The 17,747-nt window shown below is 33.5% G+C and overlaps 1 protein-coding gene and 1 long non-coding RNA gene across 2 annotated transcripts in view; one reads left to right on the top strand and one right to left on the bottom strand.

The window, feature by feature from the left end:
- Positions 1-1,215: 1,215 nt before the first annotated feature.
- LOC147075241 (putative methyltransferase-like protein 25) lies at positions 1,216-15,699 on the top strand. The gene is made up of 10 exons (XM_085942901.1): positions 1,216-1,512; positions 3,031-3,274; positions 3,575-3,599; positions 5,837-6,110; positions 8,850-9,034; positions 10,059-10,247; positions 11,270-12,248; positions 12,483-12,668; positions 13,357-13,466; positions 14,274-15,699. Exons 1-10 carry the CDS (start codon positions 1,341-1,343, stop codon positions 14,742-14,744), a joined length of 2,835 nt encoding a protein of 944 aa, XP_085799027.1. The 5' UTR covers positions 1,216-1,340; the 3' UTR covers positions 14,745-15,699.
- LOC147075239 (uncharacterized) overlaps positions 2,660-17,747 on the bottom strand; it is a 97,014-nt gene continuing 81,926 nt past the window's right edge. Inside the window, exon 2 of the long non-coding RNA XR_015070070.1 lies at positions 2,660-2,696. This is a non-coding gene — a long non-coding RNA (uncharacterized LOC147075239). The remainder of the gene's footprint in view (positions 2,697-17,747) is intronic.

Genomic DNA, 17,747 nt, shown 5'->3' with positions numbered 1-17,747 from the left:
ATTTTAATATTCTTATTGTAACAATTTTTCTTATCGCAATTAATGATAAATATAATGACCTATAATGTGTCTATTATTATTGACGAAAACACAGTAACAATGAAATATTACGTGCGTTGTAACACAAAAATAGGAAAAAATATTATCTTGGTTTGTTCCATATCCATAATTTGTTCCATATCCACAAAAACGAAAAACATTTTGCATTTTGTGGATATGGAACATAACAAAAACGTAAAATAAAGCATTACGGTGTATAAGTGCCATGTAAAATCACTATTTATAAGATATATAGCTGAATATAATAATATCCTAACAGAAAGTTTGTTTCTAAACCAAACGCAATCGTAGTAGTAAGCATGTGTACATGTAGTGCTCGTTTCCCGCTGATTATTGAAGTTATTTGAATTGGTCTGTGTCACAAACCAATAGTAGGCTAGCGACTAGTCTGACTTTGACAGCTGATGAATAACAGGATTGTATATTATTTATGAATAACACTGATAGTTAATATACCTATTTGATTTGAGAATTTTTTATAAATCAATTTGAAACGAGAAAGGGCGAACCAATATGTCAAGCAATCTGGGATCTTATTTTGACAGCTAAAAAGTGGACCACTCGTTGCAAAAAGTTATGCCGAGGCTTTATAAACCTAAAGATTGCGGTGACCGCGTACTGTAATTCGGTAACAAAAAGATGGCAACACCAGTGTTGCCAACCGTACTATAATTTTAGTATTTGTACTATAATTTTAGACCGCGTACTATGTACGATATAAAACAGGTATAGTACACCCAAAGTCCTATAATTTTGAATATCGGGAAAAATATGTAAAAAGTACTAAAATTTCGATATTTCCGTTCGATAAATTGGTGCAAAGTACTATAATTTCGCAATATAATAAGATTTGGAGGATACCTATTGAAAAAAATTGCTCGAAAAACGTAAACAAATCCCTTGATTTTGGTTTAAAATGAAATTTCTTGAATTCGTCGGTAAGCATTTTTCGTCGGAAGAGCTAAATAAAAAGGGGTCTCGGAGTTTCTCAAATTCTCGGTTATTTTTTTCTGAGAAACAAAAAACCTATACATTTTCAACAGATGATAACGCGTACTATATTTTTTTCCCAAGTACTATAATTTTGGAGACTCTGTACTATAACTCTACTTTAAAAAGATGGTAACACTGTGTCAAAGTGACGTTTAACTTTTTGTGTTTAAAGTTGAATTTTCAAGACTTCAAAGACGCGAAAGTTATCTACAAGTATATTAGTCTATGTTATCTACTTTTACGTATAAAATCGAATAACACTGTACATGAACTTTTGATTTTATGAAATGACAGACGATACAAAAGATATTAACGATATATTTGATGATATTGTATTCAGTGAGGAGAGGTTAATAGAAAAAGGTTATGACGAGGGTTTAAAAGCTGGCATAGCTGAGGGTAGCGTGGAAGGCCTCCATTTGGGTTACCATAGGGGAGCAGAAGTTGGAGCGGAACTGGGTGAATATCAATTGTTGTTGAAACTGTAGTTTTTAATTAGTTATGAAAACTGTAACCAAACTAAAACTGTCTTATATGAAAAACAAAAATCAAGTTGTACAATCTAGCCATTTGCTTACGTCATTTTATTTTCGTTTTGTGACTTTCCTATTATAATCCAATTCAATTTATAATTTTTCAAATGACTTATAATGTTATTGTGCCTATTTATACACGTGCGGGTTGTGAAAATCGGTAACTCATTTTTGGTCAAAAGCATGTAGGTACCAGTGGCGAAGACCCCATTATTGACTTATTTATATAATCACTTGATTATAATATATTCTATAAAATAATTTATTTTGCCAACGAGAGATGCCGTATGTGTAGGAATGTATTACACAGTAATTACAAAACAATCTGCAAGGGGTTTAAAAAATTTAACACAGCGCGCAATCTGTCTTGACGTAAATAAAAGTGGGATTATGTTTTAAATAATTCTCAATTTTTTTCATATGGACTTTACGTCACGTAGCCCGGCCCAGTCTATCGAATTGTATGAACTAAGGTAACCTCCGATCGCAGAGCCTAAAACTAAATAATCAATAATTAGATAATTTAAAAAAATAATTTCTATGGTGTTTAATCGAATATTAATAAATATAGACTGTTTTTAAAAATAAAAAGAACTTTTGAACTTTAAAAAGAGTTTTTGAAGTTTCATTAAATTAGTGTATCGTTGTAATTAGTGTGTACCTACCTATTCATATAGTATATTATACTATTTATATACCTTGTAATATCGTATTATCTTCTTATTTCTCGTAAGTAGCTAAACCTGACAAGTGTGTTCTTTTTATCAGATCTCCACATCCTTACCTCTTTCCAAAATTCACCCTTCGCCACTGGTAGATACCTGCTATGCGATAATTGCACAAGTAAAATCACTGTCATTTAAATGCACAATTCAACTCAGTTGTGATGATCACATAAGTAAAATGACAGAGAATTAAGACATATGCCCACGCGTATATAAATTATGTATGTACTTACTATCACTCCCCTCCATTTTTGTATGAGAATATTTCAACTGTCACTTTTATTTTTAGTTTCTGGTTTATCGTCTGCGTTTTAGGATTTGGAGGTAGATAATTGATACACCGGAATTATGATGGAAAGCGGCGAGTTTATTTACGTTTATTATACTATATGGTTACATTTTTTTATAATTTTATTCTACGGAGGGCGAAATGTACGCGTCGCGATTTTGCTGCTTGTCGCGATCTCCGCGCCATCTTGAAAAATCATTCCAAACGGTTTTTTTTTCTTGGGCGACGTTGCATATCTCCAACAGTCAAAGACAATGTTGCCGGCTCGGCTCTGTTATTATTATTTATTTTCGTAATCAGCGCTTTATTATTTGCTGGCTTCGATACCGATTCGGGCGTCTCCAGATACACAAAGACATCCCCAAATGGGGACCATACGGGGGTGTCACATTACATAATGATTAATTTTATTGTTTATTTTTGATAATAGGATACTATCTAGGAGTGGTGTCGGTGCATTTATCAGTTGAAGAAAAACAACCCGGCATCTATTCTGATAAAGTATCCAAGCAGTTGAAAAGGATTAAAGAATTAATTGACATTTTTCCTCGCACCAATTGCCCTGAAGTGGATATTGTCGGCCAGTTGGAACAGGTCCGAGGCATCTACAAAAGGGTTTGCTCCCTTCTCAAATTGGACGCGCCATACCAAAGTGGACCTGCTATTTCATTTTAGTCTAATAATCATTGACTTTTGTCGTTCAGGTGAGTTTTTAGTAAGTGAAACAATATTGCATATTTTATGTATCGTCGCCCTAGTATTGGTTTGTCCAAAGCGACAATATGTGAAATGTTCAGGAGACGAAAAACAAAGTTCTTTACCGTGTATTTCAATGCTTGAAGATATTTCATATTTATTTATTTATTTATTTATTTTACATATGTACTGAGAGATACATTATATCAGAATATATTAAAAGAGTAATCCAGCAACATTACTCATTTAATTTAGACAAATTTGTATTTATTTAACAGCAGATACTGCACTTTAGGAGCGATCGTTTCGAATTCTCACAAAATTAATATAAAAATTATAACATACTCAAATGTGTAATGAGGACGTGGTCAGTAAAGCTGGACAACGCTAATATTTGAAAAGGATAAGCGATCCGTTGACCAATCACATTAGACGGGCAGTATCTGCATAACAACCCTCGCTGTTTGGTCCACATGTTGGACAAACCAATACCGAATGATTGTTTTGTACTGTGATTTCTTGGACATTTTTGAAAAAATATCTGTTTCTAATGAAAAGTATAATATTTTTTCAAATGATTTCGGTGCGTTTATATAAGAGAAAACTGCATTAAAAAGTCAATTTCGTAAAAAATGGAGCTTCACAAAACCAATACTAGAGCGAAGTTGTTACTATGTTTAGTTTTTGATTGGTGAGTCACAGTTCGGGCCGCGTCCTATTAGTATTCACCTATTGGTTTTCAATTAAAATGCGTATTTAGAACTAATACAGTGCCGCACAACCCGTGTGTCCATCCGTCATTTATTGTTGCCCACTGACTAAATGCAGTATTTGAAAAATTTTATTAGCATATCCTAATAATTCACTAGACTAATATTTCAGTGCAATATAGTAAAATGCTTTCATTCATTAATTAAACTATCGACTATCTGGGTATGAATTATCTAGTTTGCTGATTAATTGAAATGGAGAAGGTTTCCATATTTTTATAAAAAAGTTTGCACAATAAAATCCCGATTTCTTCATTTTGAAGGGATGGGCAAAAAGAAATTAAATAGTGAGAAAACAATTCTTTTTTATTATTACAAAATCATTCAAATTGGTTTGGTGAATATTTTTGGCGTTTTTATATAAAATGCTTTCAATATTATAAATTGATTTGATGGTTTCGTCTTGTACGTCATCGCTACAACAATAGCTCGATGTACATCATAGCATCGTCTTGTATCTCCGATTGCGATCGGCCAAGTGGATTATGTCATTCTTTTTAAATGAGCTAGCACGCTAACATTCAAGCCGAAACGGAGAATGACAAAAAATACCGTGTGCCCGTTCGGGCTAAAGTTCAAAAAGTAAAAGATTGCCCGCCGATTCAGTATTGTACGATGCAGCCGTGTCTATAAAAAAGGAATGTGAATATGCGTCAACACCTACGCCTCAGACATGGCAGGCATATTTGTAGAAAGAAATCCACTTATGCGTCTGCAACATACTATTTTAATGATTTCCGTGTATTTATGTACATATGAACGTAATTAAATAATTATTATATTGTTGTTTTAATTTAATAAAACACAATTTGTTTTTTTTGTAAAAACTGGGAGTTGGGAGGGAGTTGAAAATGTCCCTCTGAGGCGGACGAAACCGGTCCTAATCTATTGATTAAAAGTGGAATAAGTACTACAAAAAAAAATGCGTTTTATTAAATTAAAACAACAATACAATGCAGTTCCACCATGAATTGACAGTTAACAAAATAAAAGAAATTAAATAATTAAATAAATTTTTAATTTTAATTGAATTTTGAATGCTTGTGTATTTAAGACTTGCTAAAATTGCTGGATATACAAACGTTAAACCGGGAATTAAATGTAGGTAGGTACTGAAATAAAATGGTACTGCAGAAACTAGCCATACATATTTGAAGTATGTAAACTGATGGTAAATGTAAACGGCTTTGAAAAGGTCAATGAAGAAAAAATTGAGGAGTGGTTAGAACGTAGTTTCGTTATATGGGTGATACAGACATCATTTCCACTATCTGTTAACTGGACCAGCACATCTATTCTATACACAGGACAGCAGCTATCGAGGGTAGTTTTTCATTTTTTGTATTGAAGTATTAGCACTTATTATAATAATTACAATAAGTTAGCCGTCTGAACAGTCAAAACTGTCTATCTCGCTCTAAAATTTAACACAGCCAAGAAAGTTACCCTCGATAGCTACCGATAGCGGCCGATAGCAGTCTTGTGTATAGAATAAATGCGCTGGAAGAGAATAAGGATGGATGCAAGTGAAGAATAAGAAATTATCAATTGCGATAGTTCATTTAATTCCTGATTTTACATTTTTGTGCCCATCGATATAGTGTAATCGGATCCAGAGCATGGGTATTTGTAATTTGCTCCCCTTTGTCTTCCCACCGTCAAAACACTTTTTTTCTATTAATTTAATTTTTAAAATGCTTCTCGTAAAATGCCATGCTATATTTTTATTTGCAGAATCGTGACACACAAATCCATAAATAACTATCCGCAATGTCTGAGATGAAAATAAGAATAATACAAAACCGAGTTGATGATATCCTCAAGTATTTGAAGCCGTTCAAAGCCTTGGCCAACTGTCACATGGTGGACTATGTGACGGACAATCATTTTGAGAAATTGATTCCTCAGGGTGTCGCCTCGGAAATAAGGCTGCATGGCGGGGAGGAAGCTGTCAGAGCATTTTGGACAATTCGAGATGAAATGTCACATACTGATGTTCGAAGAAATAGAACAGATACAGACAGTAGCAGTCAGAATAACATAGGTATTGAAAAAAATGATAATACAGTTAAATCTAATTGATATTACATTTTTTAAATCCATATTGAGACTATTCCTCTGTTTTGTATGAAGTTAACCAGTCTTTGTGTGCCTTCTGGCTTCTCTAATGTCAGTTTCTTTGTCAATGCATGACTTGTTCATCACATGGATATGACTATTCATGGTCGACCAATCTGATGCACTGTACAATATAATATGAGCTACTGTACAAAAAACATCCAGCTTATTGTATCTATGTCTCCACGTAGTTACATAAAAAAAGAAAGACATACGAATGTAGGTAACTAAGGAATGTCACAAAATCATAATATTTCTAATAAAATGAAATTGTAAGTACGAGAAGAATTCTGAATGATGTAAAGTTACCTACCTACCATATATATTATAAAACGTTTGTTATAAACTAATTACCCATTTACACGTGCATGGATATACTGCTGACAGTACTGTATTATCGCAGCCATAACAAGAAAGTGCACGTGTAAACACGTATTATCATGCAAGTTGCTAGAATGCATGCTTGGATCAAAAAAGTTCAAGGCTTCTGAAATTTCATGCGATAGTTGGACTGTGTGATATCTGTGCAGTAGAGTGGCGAACCTGCCGGAAGAAATACGAACTACACAGAATGGTACTATTTGAAAGGTCGTGAAAATTGGTTAACCACAAAATGAGTCTGCGCAGTATAGTTGATTTTTTTACCGGCAGATTCGCCACTATCGTTATACTGTGCATGCACACCGCCATGCAAGTACCAATTATTGCGAGAAGATTCAAAAGAAAACTTTTTTGATTCATGCATGCAATCTTGCAACTTGCACGATAATACGTGTTTACATGTGCATTTTTTTATTATGGCCGTGATTACGTACTGTCAGTGGTAAATCCATTCATATGTAAACAAGGTAATACCCCGATTCTGCATTTTTTCGCGACAATTGGACCGTGCCATATCTGCAGTAGAACGATAGTGGTGAACCTGCCAGCAAAAATATGAAGTACACCGCGCAGAGCATTTTGACGTTTACCAATTTTCACAACCTATCGAATATCACCATACAATGACAGCAACGTGTCTTGCTTACTCTTGCAGAATGAGATTGGCGAGACAGTCAGCACTATTTCGTGTATACAGTGATAGTTTAATTTACACACTATTGGTGCCAGTAAATCCATGTACTGGCGCTATAATGTCAAATGTAATAATTTGTTTCAATTCAATTGGAACATCACCCATTCTTAAAAAAATAAATTTTGTATCTTAAAAAAAATATGCGTACAAAATTACCATTCGGTTAAATGCTATACAAAGAGTGCATCATTCAGTCTCAATGCTATACTGCCATCTGTTATCTGTATGAAAGCTCATGGCGATAATGTATTCAGTAAACTGTATACGTACAGATTACCGCCTACGATACGCCTGACTGTGCATCATTGATGGGTTTGATGATACCTCACAGCACATTCTATTGAAATAAGCTGAGTATTATTTCCATGTTTTTGGTAATGCAGAAGATGTCCGGCCCTACATGGCAACCGGTCTTATTAGTGTTTCATTTAAATATTATGTTTTCGGCAACGGAAATCCTTACCCATGGGCTTCCGATCCTTCACGTGGTGCGGTGGAAGGTGTATGTCAGTAATAAGACTCGATGGATGTTAATCTTCAGTGATGTTTATTCATCATGGTCTCAAAGTACAGTTACATGGTCTAAAAATAAATGGGAAAGAACTCAGGAGAGTTCGATCCGCATTGAAACAACTCGCAGAGTAGAGCTGAGTTAACTTTGAACAAGTTGAATGATATTAGAATCATTTACAATGGTATAAATATGAAATAATAAGTAAGTAATACCTATTAGTGACGCTTATGTACAAGGGTTTGTATCTGTATAGTAACACAGCTAGATAGGGTGGATAAATTGGGGTTGATCAATAATATAATATTGAGTAGGTACATTGAAATAGTCAAAATCACACCGATTGAATATTCTTAACAATGGTACATAACTAGTAACTTAGGGTGTCGATGAATTAAACAAAAGATAATTTATTGTCATTGGGGAGATATCATAGAGAGGGGAGTTACAGATACTGACGTAAAATGCATTTCAAGTGTCATTGCACGACCTCGGTTGCATTATTGACCAATGACACGTAATCAGCAAGAAATCCAAGTGCAATTCTTCTTCTTATTGTGCCATCCCCTAGCGGAGTTCGGCCACCATCAAGGCGATCTTATCTTTGTCGTCTGCTACCCAGAACAGTTCAGTGAAGCTGCACTCTGCTACGCTTCCCATTGATCTTTCCTTGAATGACAAGTTGGGGAATGCTGTATTTTGGTCCTCTCATAATATGGCCGAGGTACTGTAGTTTCCTGGTTTTGATACTACGTAGAACTTCTCGGTCCTTCCCCATTCGATTGAGAACTTCAACAGTTGTCACCCGGTCAGTCCAAGGAAGCTTGAGGATGCGTCTATACAGCCACATCTCGAAAGCTTCAAGTCTCCGTGACATCTCTTGGTTTAGCATCCATACAATAAAATAACAAATTCGATTAATGTATTATTTAAATTTTTTGAGATAAAATTAATTCTTTCGGTAGAATCTTCTATGTGCCTGATATTATTTTTATGACCTACTTCTATGTCTCAATCTACTAAATCAGTAATACTGGTACAATAATATATTAAATAATATGTATTTAAATTTTTTCCAGGTATTAAAAAAAAGTTCAAAAATCTTTATTCGTTTATTTTGGAAGCCGACAGACATTGTATAAAACCCGACAGAGAGTTGTGCTATTCTGTAGAAGATTTTGAAAAAAAATTGAAAAACTTGGGAACAAATACGAAAGATTCACTAAAAATCACTGAATGTATGTCTGAAAAAAAAAGCCACGAGGTGAGTACATAGGTGTAAAATAAATGGCGCATTCGTTTCTTCTATATTTTTTTTAGTACAAAACACAATATATTTGAATGTCAATGATATTTAATGAGTTTTTCTTATATGATACAATATATTATAATATAATATATTGTATCATATAAGAATGTCCATAGGCCATAGACATAAAAAAAATTGACAGGTTAAAAAAATTGTGTGACATAAAAAATAAGCTGTTGATTGTTGAAAAGAGATCTAAAAACATGACTTTTTCTAAGTGCTGTGTTCACTTAATGCGGCTCAGCAAAGTCAAAAGGTTGAACACCTTTGACACAAAGCAAGAATCATACTGCTTTCGGCAGAGTTTTATTTTCACATAATTCCCTTTTGGTGAACATGCGGTTCTGTTTCTCTGTTCAGTATCAATAGCATTTTACAACTATGGTCCTATTTCCCATTTTACCACGTTTTTCTTAGTTCGTATTCTTGTTTGTCCGGTGGTTGTTTATCCAGTACAAATCTTGCAATCGATTTTTAACTAACTTCCCGACTAGCTAGACATTTGAAACTTTTAGAATATGTCAGAACACGATGCCAATGTATTCTTTTAATACTCTTAGCCATCTTAAGTAGAATTGAATTCATTTTCAGTTAATTCTGTTTTGTATGAAAAGTTATTTTGGAAGAAATCTGTAATCCAATCCACTATTATTGATTGCTAAGGGGGTGGTCCTAGCAACTAAATTATTAATATATACGTGTGTTTCTATGGAAATCAAAATGATATTTCAGTATTCTATATTTGTTTGTTTGTTTATTTGTTGCAAAATAGCAAAAAAATGATTTGTTGACAATTGCCTTATTTGTCCTAAATTATTAATACATGGAATTGTCAAGTTTATATGATTCAACAGAAAATTTAAAAACGTGGTATATAAAAAGTTCTTTTTATCTTGTAATTATTTTCATTTAACTTATCAATGTCTTGTCAATGATTTGATAATAGGGTTAATATATTAAATTCATGTTGCGTTATTAGGTGGAGGCTCTTTCCTCAATGTTGGCAACACTATCATCGTTGACTGGTGCGACACACACGATAGATCTTGGAGGTGGTAAGGGCTTTCTGTCGGGCACGCTGACCATGCTTTTCAGAATGAAAGTTCTCAACATAGACTGCTCTCCAGCTAATGCTCTTGGGGCGGAAGACCGGAACGCTAAAATGCAGGTTTGTTTTTTGAAAAGAATTTTTCTATGCACAGCAATTTCGGTGAAAAACAACCTCGGTGAGTCTTGAACTATCAACCTCTTGGTTAACAGCTGTGGTTCAGTGATGAGTGGAGTGCACACTAAACTTTGTCAGTCATAATTATTTGTTTTCATTGGACTAATAATACAATTTACAGATGGTGCTGGTTAGTTTTTAAAATTCAATTAAACCCCGCTAAACCAAACCATAATAGTTTAGGTATATTATGGGCGATTCGATAAAATATTAAGCCACATTTCGACCAAGCGAGCGAATGTTTGTTCTCCCCCCTCTCCAGTGAAATTCTTTTGACGTAAACGCTTTTTGTTGAGCGAGCATAAGAATTTTGATGAAGTAGGGGAAGAAACATTCGCTCGCTTGGTCTAAACGTGGTTTAACACAATTTTTCAGTCATACTTATTTGTTTTCGTTGAATTAAGAATACATTTATTATTACACATGGTGTTGTTTACTTTTTTAAAAGTCAATAAGCCTTGCCTTAACCAAACCATAATCGATAAAAAATATTCTTCTCTATAAAATATCTAAAATTTGTACGGTGTAATGGCATAATTTTAGATATTTTATAGATTGACGAATATTTTTTGACTATTATCTACCATGGCTTGGATTAATACATTAATAAATTAATAAATTAATACAAACACTATCTACCTACTCATTGTAGTCTTAGTTTAATGAAAATAAATACGTTTGCCTGACATAGTTTAGTATGCACTATGTATGTTGGATCTTAACAGCCTACCTCCACCCTTCGCCACTACTGTACGAGCCACCAATTGCACAATTGAGGTTGTAGTAATTATGAAAATTTTAGAGAATATTTAGTCCACACAACTACTTGACAGGGTGGTTAAGGTGGTTTCACCACATATGAACATGACGTGGTGAATATAAAGTGTAACAATGTTTTAAAAAATATGATCTAATTACAAATGAAAAAAGACATTGAAATATTATTAAATGTTTATTGTTTTTAGAAATTATGGCCTGGACTTCAGCATAAAGCCGAGCAACTCAAATTAGGAAAGATTGTAGAAAAAAAGGGCCGTGCGCACCGTAATAAAAAAATAAACAATAATCCAGAAAATCCATCTAATTCAGAAGAACTCGATCAATTAGTTGACGTGGTGTTCAAACCGAGACCTTGTTTTAAACCACTCCGGCGTCTTAAGAATCAAGATAACATTGAAAGTGATATAGTTGATTCTGAAAATAATGCTAAAAATTCAACTGATTTAATAGAAACCGATCAAAATGATAACTTTAAAGAGATACCAACAGGTGATTTAAATCAAGCAAAAATTGAAACTCCAGATAATAATGCTCAAAATTTAACTAACTGTATAGTTGATTCTAAAAATTATGTTAAAAATTCAATTCTTTCAATAGATTCTTCTCAAATAGAATTACTAGAAAATTCAAAAAGTGATGTACATCAAAATAAAATTGATGACCCCATGATCACTTCAAAATCTGAAAATGTTGCTCATGATAATAGTATGGATGATGTACAAAAAAGTTTAGAGGAATTTAAAAAATTGAATGTTGGATCAACAAGTAACGATCAGCATTCGCACAAATCAAAGGAATTTAATGTTGATTGTGTCAAATCTGATATAATAAGTTCATATCTTCAGGATCTAAAGAAATTAAAAAACTCTATAATCGATGCACAAAATTATGGTAAAAGTACAAGTATCCGAGAGAAATCTGCTGGGGAGCATTTGGAAGATAAAAAGAAATTAATTGACGCTATGAAGCAAAAGAGTTCACCTTTACCTGCGGTACCTGTCTTGCCTATGATGAATAATACCGCTAAAAAGAAGACGACGTGTCAGAATCCCCTTTATCGACACGTTACCAAGTTTATCACCGAAAGAACTGACCTCGTTGGATTAATTACAGAAAATTTTCACGATTCTCAAGAGGATGGGAGTATTAGGTTATGTCTGACAGGTAAATGTTATTGTTATTATTAATTTTGATATTATTCAATTTAAAATTCCACTATTTTCTGTTCTTTGATTGTTGTTACTCTGTAAAAACTATTGGTAAACTAACAATTGGTAGTTGCGACTCAAAAGGAGGGTCGCACGAACAGAGAAGAAATGATATATCACCTTGAAGAACAAACTAAAAGTATACTAATATACTAAGTATACAATTTTCTTGTTGTTTTGATTCTTTTAGGTTTACACACATGCGGTAACCTTGGCTCATCATCCTTGAGACTTTTCCAAAGATGTCCTTCAGCATCAGTATTGTGCGCAGTGCCGTGCTGTTACCATCTCATCACGGAGCAAACGGATTACCAAGCTCTCTCGCAGGAGCCCATCGATGGAAGACCTGGCTTTCCAATGTCAATTTATCTTAGAGGTATGAATATTAATTTTAATGATTCAAGTAGTGTTACATAATTTTTTGTCTCGAGGCACATATCTATCTATTATGTATGTAGAAACATATTTGTACCAAATGGGATTTAAACCTGGCACCTATGTGTATCTACATACAATAATGATATGTAATCATGAATAAAAATAATAATGGTGCTAATAGCCACTTACACATATAGATTTACTGCTGGCAGTACTTATTGTCGCGACCATAAAAATAAAATGCAAATGTAAACACATATGCATGGATTAAAAAAGTTTAGCGGCTTCTGAATTTTCACGCAAACTTGCGTGACATGTGCACATACGCGGTAGAAAGATCATGGCTACCCTGGCGGTAAACTATACGAAATTGACTGTGCAGCACACAACTACAACAAACACTTTTCTCTGACACTTGACACTCTGAAACAGTGTTGCGATAGTTTTACATGCTATTTCTGGCAGTAAATCGAGGCATGTGTATGGACACTATTACTGTCAATTATAGCTGGCGGACATTGTATTATGTAGGTATTGAAACTGCGACCAATGCCTTCAGAGATCGGTATTCCATCAACTAACCCATCATGGGTGCAAATATTAAATGTGTCTTAATATTTGTATAACACGTTTTGCATCGGCAACTTATTATTAAATTTCTTATAAAGTGAATCTTTAAATTTCAGGTATTAATATAGGTCGTAATGCTCGGATGCTTGCTTCCCAATCAGTAGATCGAGTCTGTGCTAATCGAGAGTTACCATCAATGTCTCTGTATTACAGAGCATTACTTCAGGTATGCTACAACAGATGTCAATGATGTTTGTGCCTTATTTGTCTATAATATTTGGTATTTACCTAATATTTTTTACTTTTATAAGAACTAATAAACCAGTGCAGCTATTCTTAACAGTTAACACTTTAGCACGTTTCCGTTAGTTTTATTGGTTCAAATTAACACGGAAGCCATTCCATACATAATGTGGTTATCAGCGGCTATCGGCGGTCATCTACAATAATTGGAAACTCGTAATACGGCGAAAATTTTAAGTTGGTAGACATGTACGTGAAATACGTCTCTATTCAATCAAATTCGGGTATGTTCATGCCGGCGTATTTATGTTTTTTCCACCCGAACCTCGAAATGCTTGAAATTTTTTATTGAAACGTCAAACATAACATAACACAACAATTTTATTAGGCATTTGGTAAAACAAATATTATGTTACTACTAGTCACTCGATATATGACATCTCGCGAGTAACAACAAATTGAGGCAGCGGACGTGACCCATGACATAGACTATTTTTCAAAATCTTGATTTTCAATAATATGTAATTGATGTACTCTATCTCACTCTAAAAGTTAACACAGCCAAGAAAGGGACTGTTAAAACATAGCACTTTTTGACAGTTCAGACGGTTAACTTATTGTAATAATTAACTTCCTGAATACATAAAGTGATAAATGTTTTATATATATCACATTTAGGTCTTTTTGGACATTAAGTGATATGTTAGAATAGCCTTGCAGGTGTCTAATTATTCAATGTCACAAGTCATAATCTTAAAGAATTTCTCCTCAGATATATTTTATTTTTCAGGTTGTTTTAAGAAGAATTCACGGTTTTAAGATCCCAGAAGGCAGAATGAAGAAGATTGGAGTAAAATGCAGTGATTTCAACGATTACATTAAGAAAGCTATGATAATATTACAATTTGATGTAAATATGGCTCAAATCCACAACTGGGATGAATTTCTCGACCAGTATCAGCCCCAATCGGATAATTTTATGATATTTTACCTCTTGAGGATGTGTTTGGCACCTGTGATTGAGAGTTTAATCCTACTCGATAGACTAATGTTTCTGGCCGAAAACGGGTTTGCGAACCAGCTAGGCGACTGTTTTATCGTCAAGATGTTTGATCCGGTTATTTCCCCTAGATGTCACTCTCTGGTCGCGTACAGAAAAAAACGTATCATGTTCAATAACACTAGAATAAGCTCAGCAATCACAGACCTGCTTAAAAGTATTTTAAAAGACAGTAGCATTCATTTAAAATCAATCTTTTAGTTTGTTTAAAACATTGGAAGTTATTTGTTTCAAAGTCAGCAACCTCCATTTTTTTTTTTTTTTGATATTATTCCTAATTCTGATTTTGTAAATAATTCACCATCGTAAGTATATTCATAAAATATCAAACCCAGCTCCGTTTATTAGTTTAATAGAATTAAACGGGTTCATTTTAAAGTCGTCTATAATCCGCAGTCACTATTTTTTATGTATATCACGACCATTGATATACTACTGGATGAATCGTATGCTTCTTAAAATGACGCCCGATTTTCAGCGAGTCGGCCTTTGTTAAAACTTACTGAGTAAGCCCGGTCTAGCTTGCATCTTACTCTAACTAATAGTCAGCGCATGACGACTTGCTCTGTCTGTTTTGCGTTGCAGCACCCTTAGGTTCACTATTCCAAGAACGCAAATTTAGTTTTACAGCCAGGGCAATACGGGTGAAATTCGGGAATCCATGTTAACGGTCTTAACGCATTATACCTACAAGGAAATATTATAAGACGATATTCGTTATATCTTTTGTGGTACATTTTTAAAATGACACTTGTATGGGAACTGCTCATCTAGTAGTATATCAATGATCACGACTAAATCAAACATTTTTTTTTATTAATTTTAATGACATTCAGGACATATTATTTCACTATTCGCTTTTTCTGATTGTTTACTAAATAATATGTTTGTAAAAAGAAAATATTCTATTTGTAGTCCTAAATGTGCTTGACAGTTTTTTGTGATAATCTCAAAATGGTTGAATAAAATGGAGGTTACCGACTTTGAAACTAGCAGCTTCATTTGTTACCAGTCCATTTAATTTCTTCATCTTATCCATGGACGAACAGTTTTTTGTTTTTTATCTATGTTTTCAAGTCTTTTTTTTTTTCATATAATATGATGAATTGTTAAATTTGTTCTGTATCTGATTTATAAATACTATGTGAATTGTTATAATTTATTGATTTATTTATCAATCCTATAAGGCTCTAGGCCTTGTCCTATATCACTTTCTATGTTTTATCCATGCTTCATATTTTTGTAACGAATTTCAAAGAGTGTCCGAAAATAGTCATACAGAAATGGCAGTTTTGTGTTATATAGCCATGCCATAACATCCACCTCAAGGGTTGCAGAGGGTAAGAAAAGTTGGAGAAGGCTGATCCATAATTCCATAGTACGTATTCCTGGAGTGATAATGGTCTGCAGTCTTTTAAGCGTAAATACAATTTTACGTCCCACCACAAGCGATTTATAAAAGGACTTCAGCAGAAGTGAAGAACTTCGAATTAGATCACTAGTACAAACAACTAACTAATAATACACAGTTGATTGTGTAAATCAGTGTTTCTCAACCACTGAAAATAGGACGTTTTGTGGACCGCTAACGCAGAAATAAAAAAAATATTATTAAATAATATAAAATAAATTACGATCTGAAATTTCCGGCATTGCTCGGCCAGATAAAAAGGTAATTAATGAAAAAAGACATTAAAATTTGTGAAGTTTTCAAATTCAAAATAAAAATGTAATTTTGTTTATTATTTAAATTTTATAATATAAATACATATGTAATAATAGAAATTCTGGAATTTTGAGAAGTTGTTTATGAACGCAAAATCAGTTGCTGCTCTTTGCTATAATACTTGATATATGTGGCTTCAGCCTTGTTTCAGAGAGACGAAACACTGCATTACCATCCATTTGGTTTCTCCATTTTATTTTTATGACTGACATGGCCGAAAAAGTCTTGAAATGAGGACAACATTATTATTTTGTTATTTCGTCACCTAAAACTATTCATTTATTTTAAAAATAAAAACACAATGCGCAAACACTTGCAGGTGCACGGGTTTTGAAAAGTTTATTGGAATTTTCAGCATATGCATTTGGACGCCAAAAATTCGCAAACCACCACAAAATTTCTGTGGACCTCCGGTTGAGAAACACTAAATGACTTGGAATTATTGCGATATTAAATTAAACAATTTGAATTTATTTGAGTAATGCTATTTATTATTGTACAATTAATTTAAAAATTGATTTCAACTCAAACATGTTGAAGAAAACCCTCTTCTATAAAGATGAAAGTGAAGCGAAAAGAGGACCCCTGCGCTTTTATTTCAATGTACCCACCATGAATGGAAAGTATCGCCTCGAGATTATCGAATTGTAATTTTTCTTTGTGACTAATTTATTAACAATTCAATAATCCTGGTACGATACATTCCACTTGCAGTGGTTTCATTGAATTTCATAGGCACTGGTCTACTAATCTTAAATGACACTTATAACAAACTGCAACTTGCTTCAGCCATTTTGTAATAGTAACCACAGAAGGCTCCATCTGGCAAAAAATAGGTTTCTTCAACATCCTTGTTTCAACCATTATTAAAGACATCTAAGTACATGATTAATATCAATATGGCAGTGAAAGCGAATCTCATTATTAAAATGGATACATGAGAAGCATAATATGTCAGACATTAGCACATTAATTTGTAATAATCACCATTTTTACTATGTAGGTAGAGTGTATTATTCAACTGTATAAAAGAATATGTATTATACAGCACCCACTGTAGATGTGTTATTAAATCGACGGTACTGGCGTGAACATAGATTTGTAAAAATGACCCTTATTACAATGTAGGTAGAGTTCATTTTTCAACCAAAATCACCTGTATTTATCGATTAACGAGTGTCAGTTTAAATGGCCAGTTTTTATACTTGTAGAGTGATTATAAGTATAATATATTTACCGTAATTAAATCATAATTCTCCAATAACAAAATAATCACGATGATATGTTATCTGCAAACTGTTTTTGTTCAGATTGGCGACAAAATATTTTTTGTAAGACTTAAGCCTCATTCATTAGGAGACAAAATGTCCCGCAACATGACGCGCAACATAGAGTCTATATGACGCTGCAACGTTGCACACTGTCCCCCAACACTGCACGCAACATAGTGCGACATTTTTACCTGACGCGGGACATGT

This window comes from Rhyacophila brunnea, unplaced genomic scaffold (genome assembly GCF_057557595.1).
Source record: "Rhyacophila brunnea isolate RB1 unplaced genomic scaffold, BYU_Rbru_1.0 scaffold_15, whole genome shotgun sequence".
Classification (NCBI taxonomy): domain Eukaryota; kingdom Metazoa; phylum Arthropoda; class Insecta; order Trichoptera; family Rhyacophilidae; genus Rhyacophila; species Rhyacophila brunnea.
This window is presented reverse-complemented; position numbering and strand designations above follow the sequence as displayed.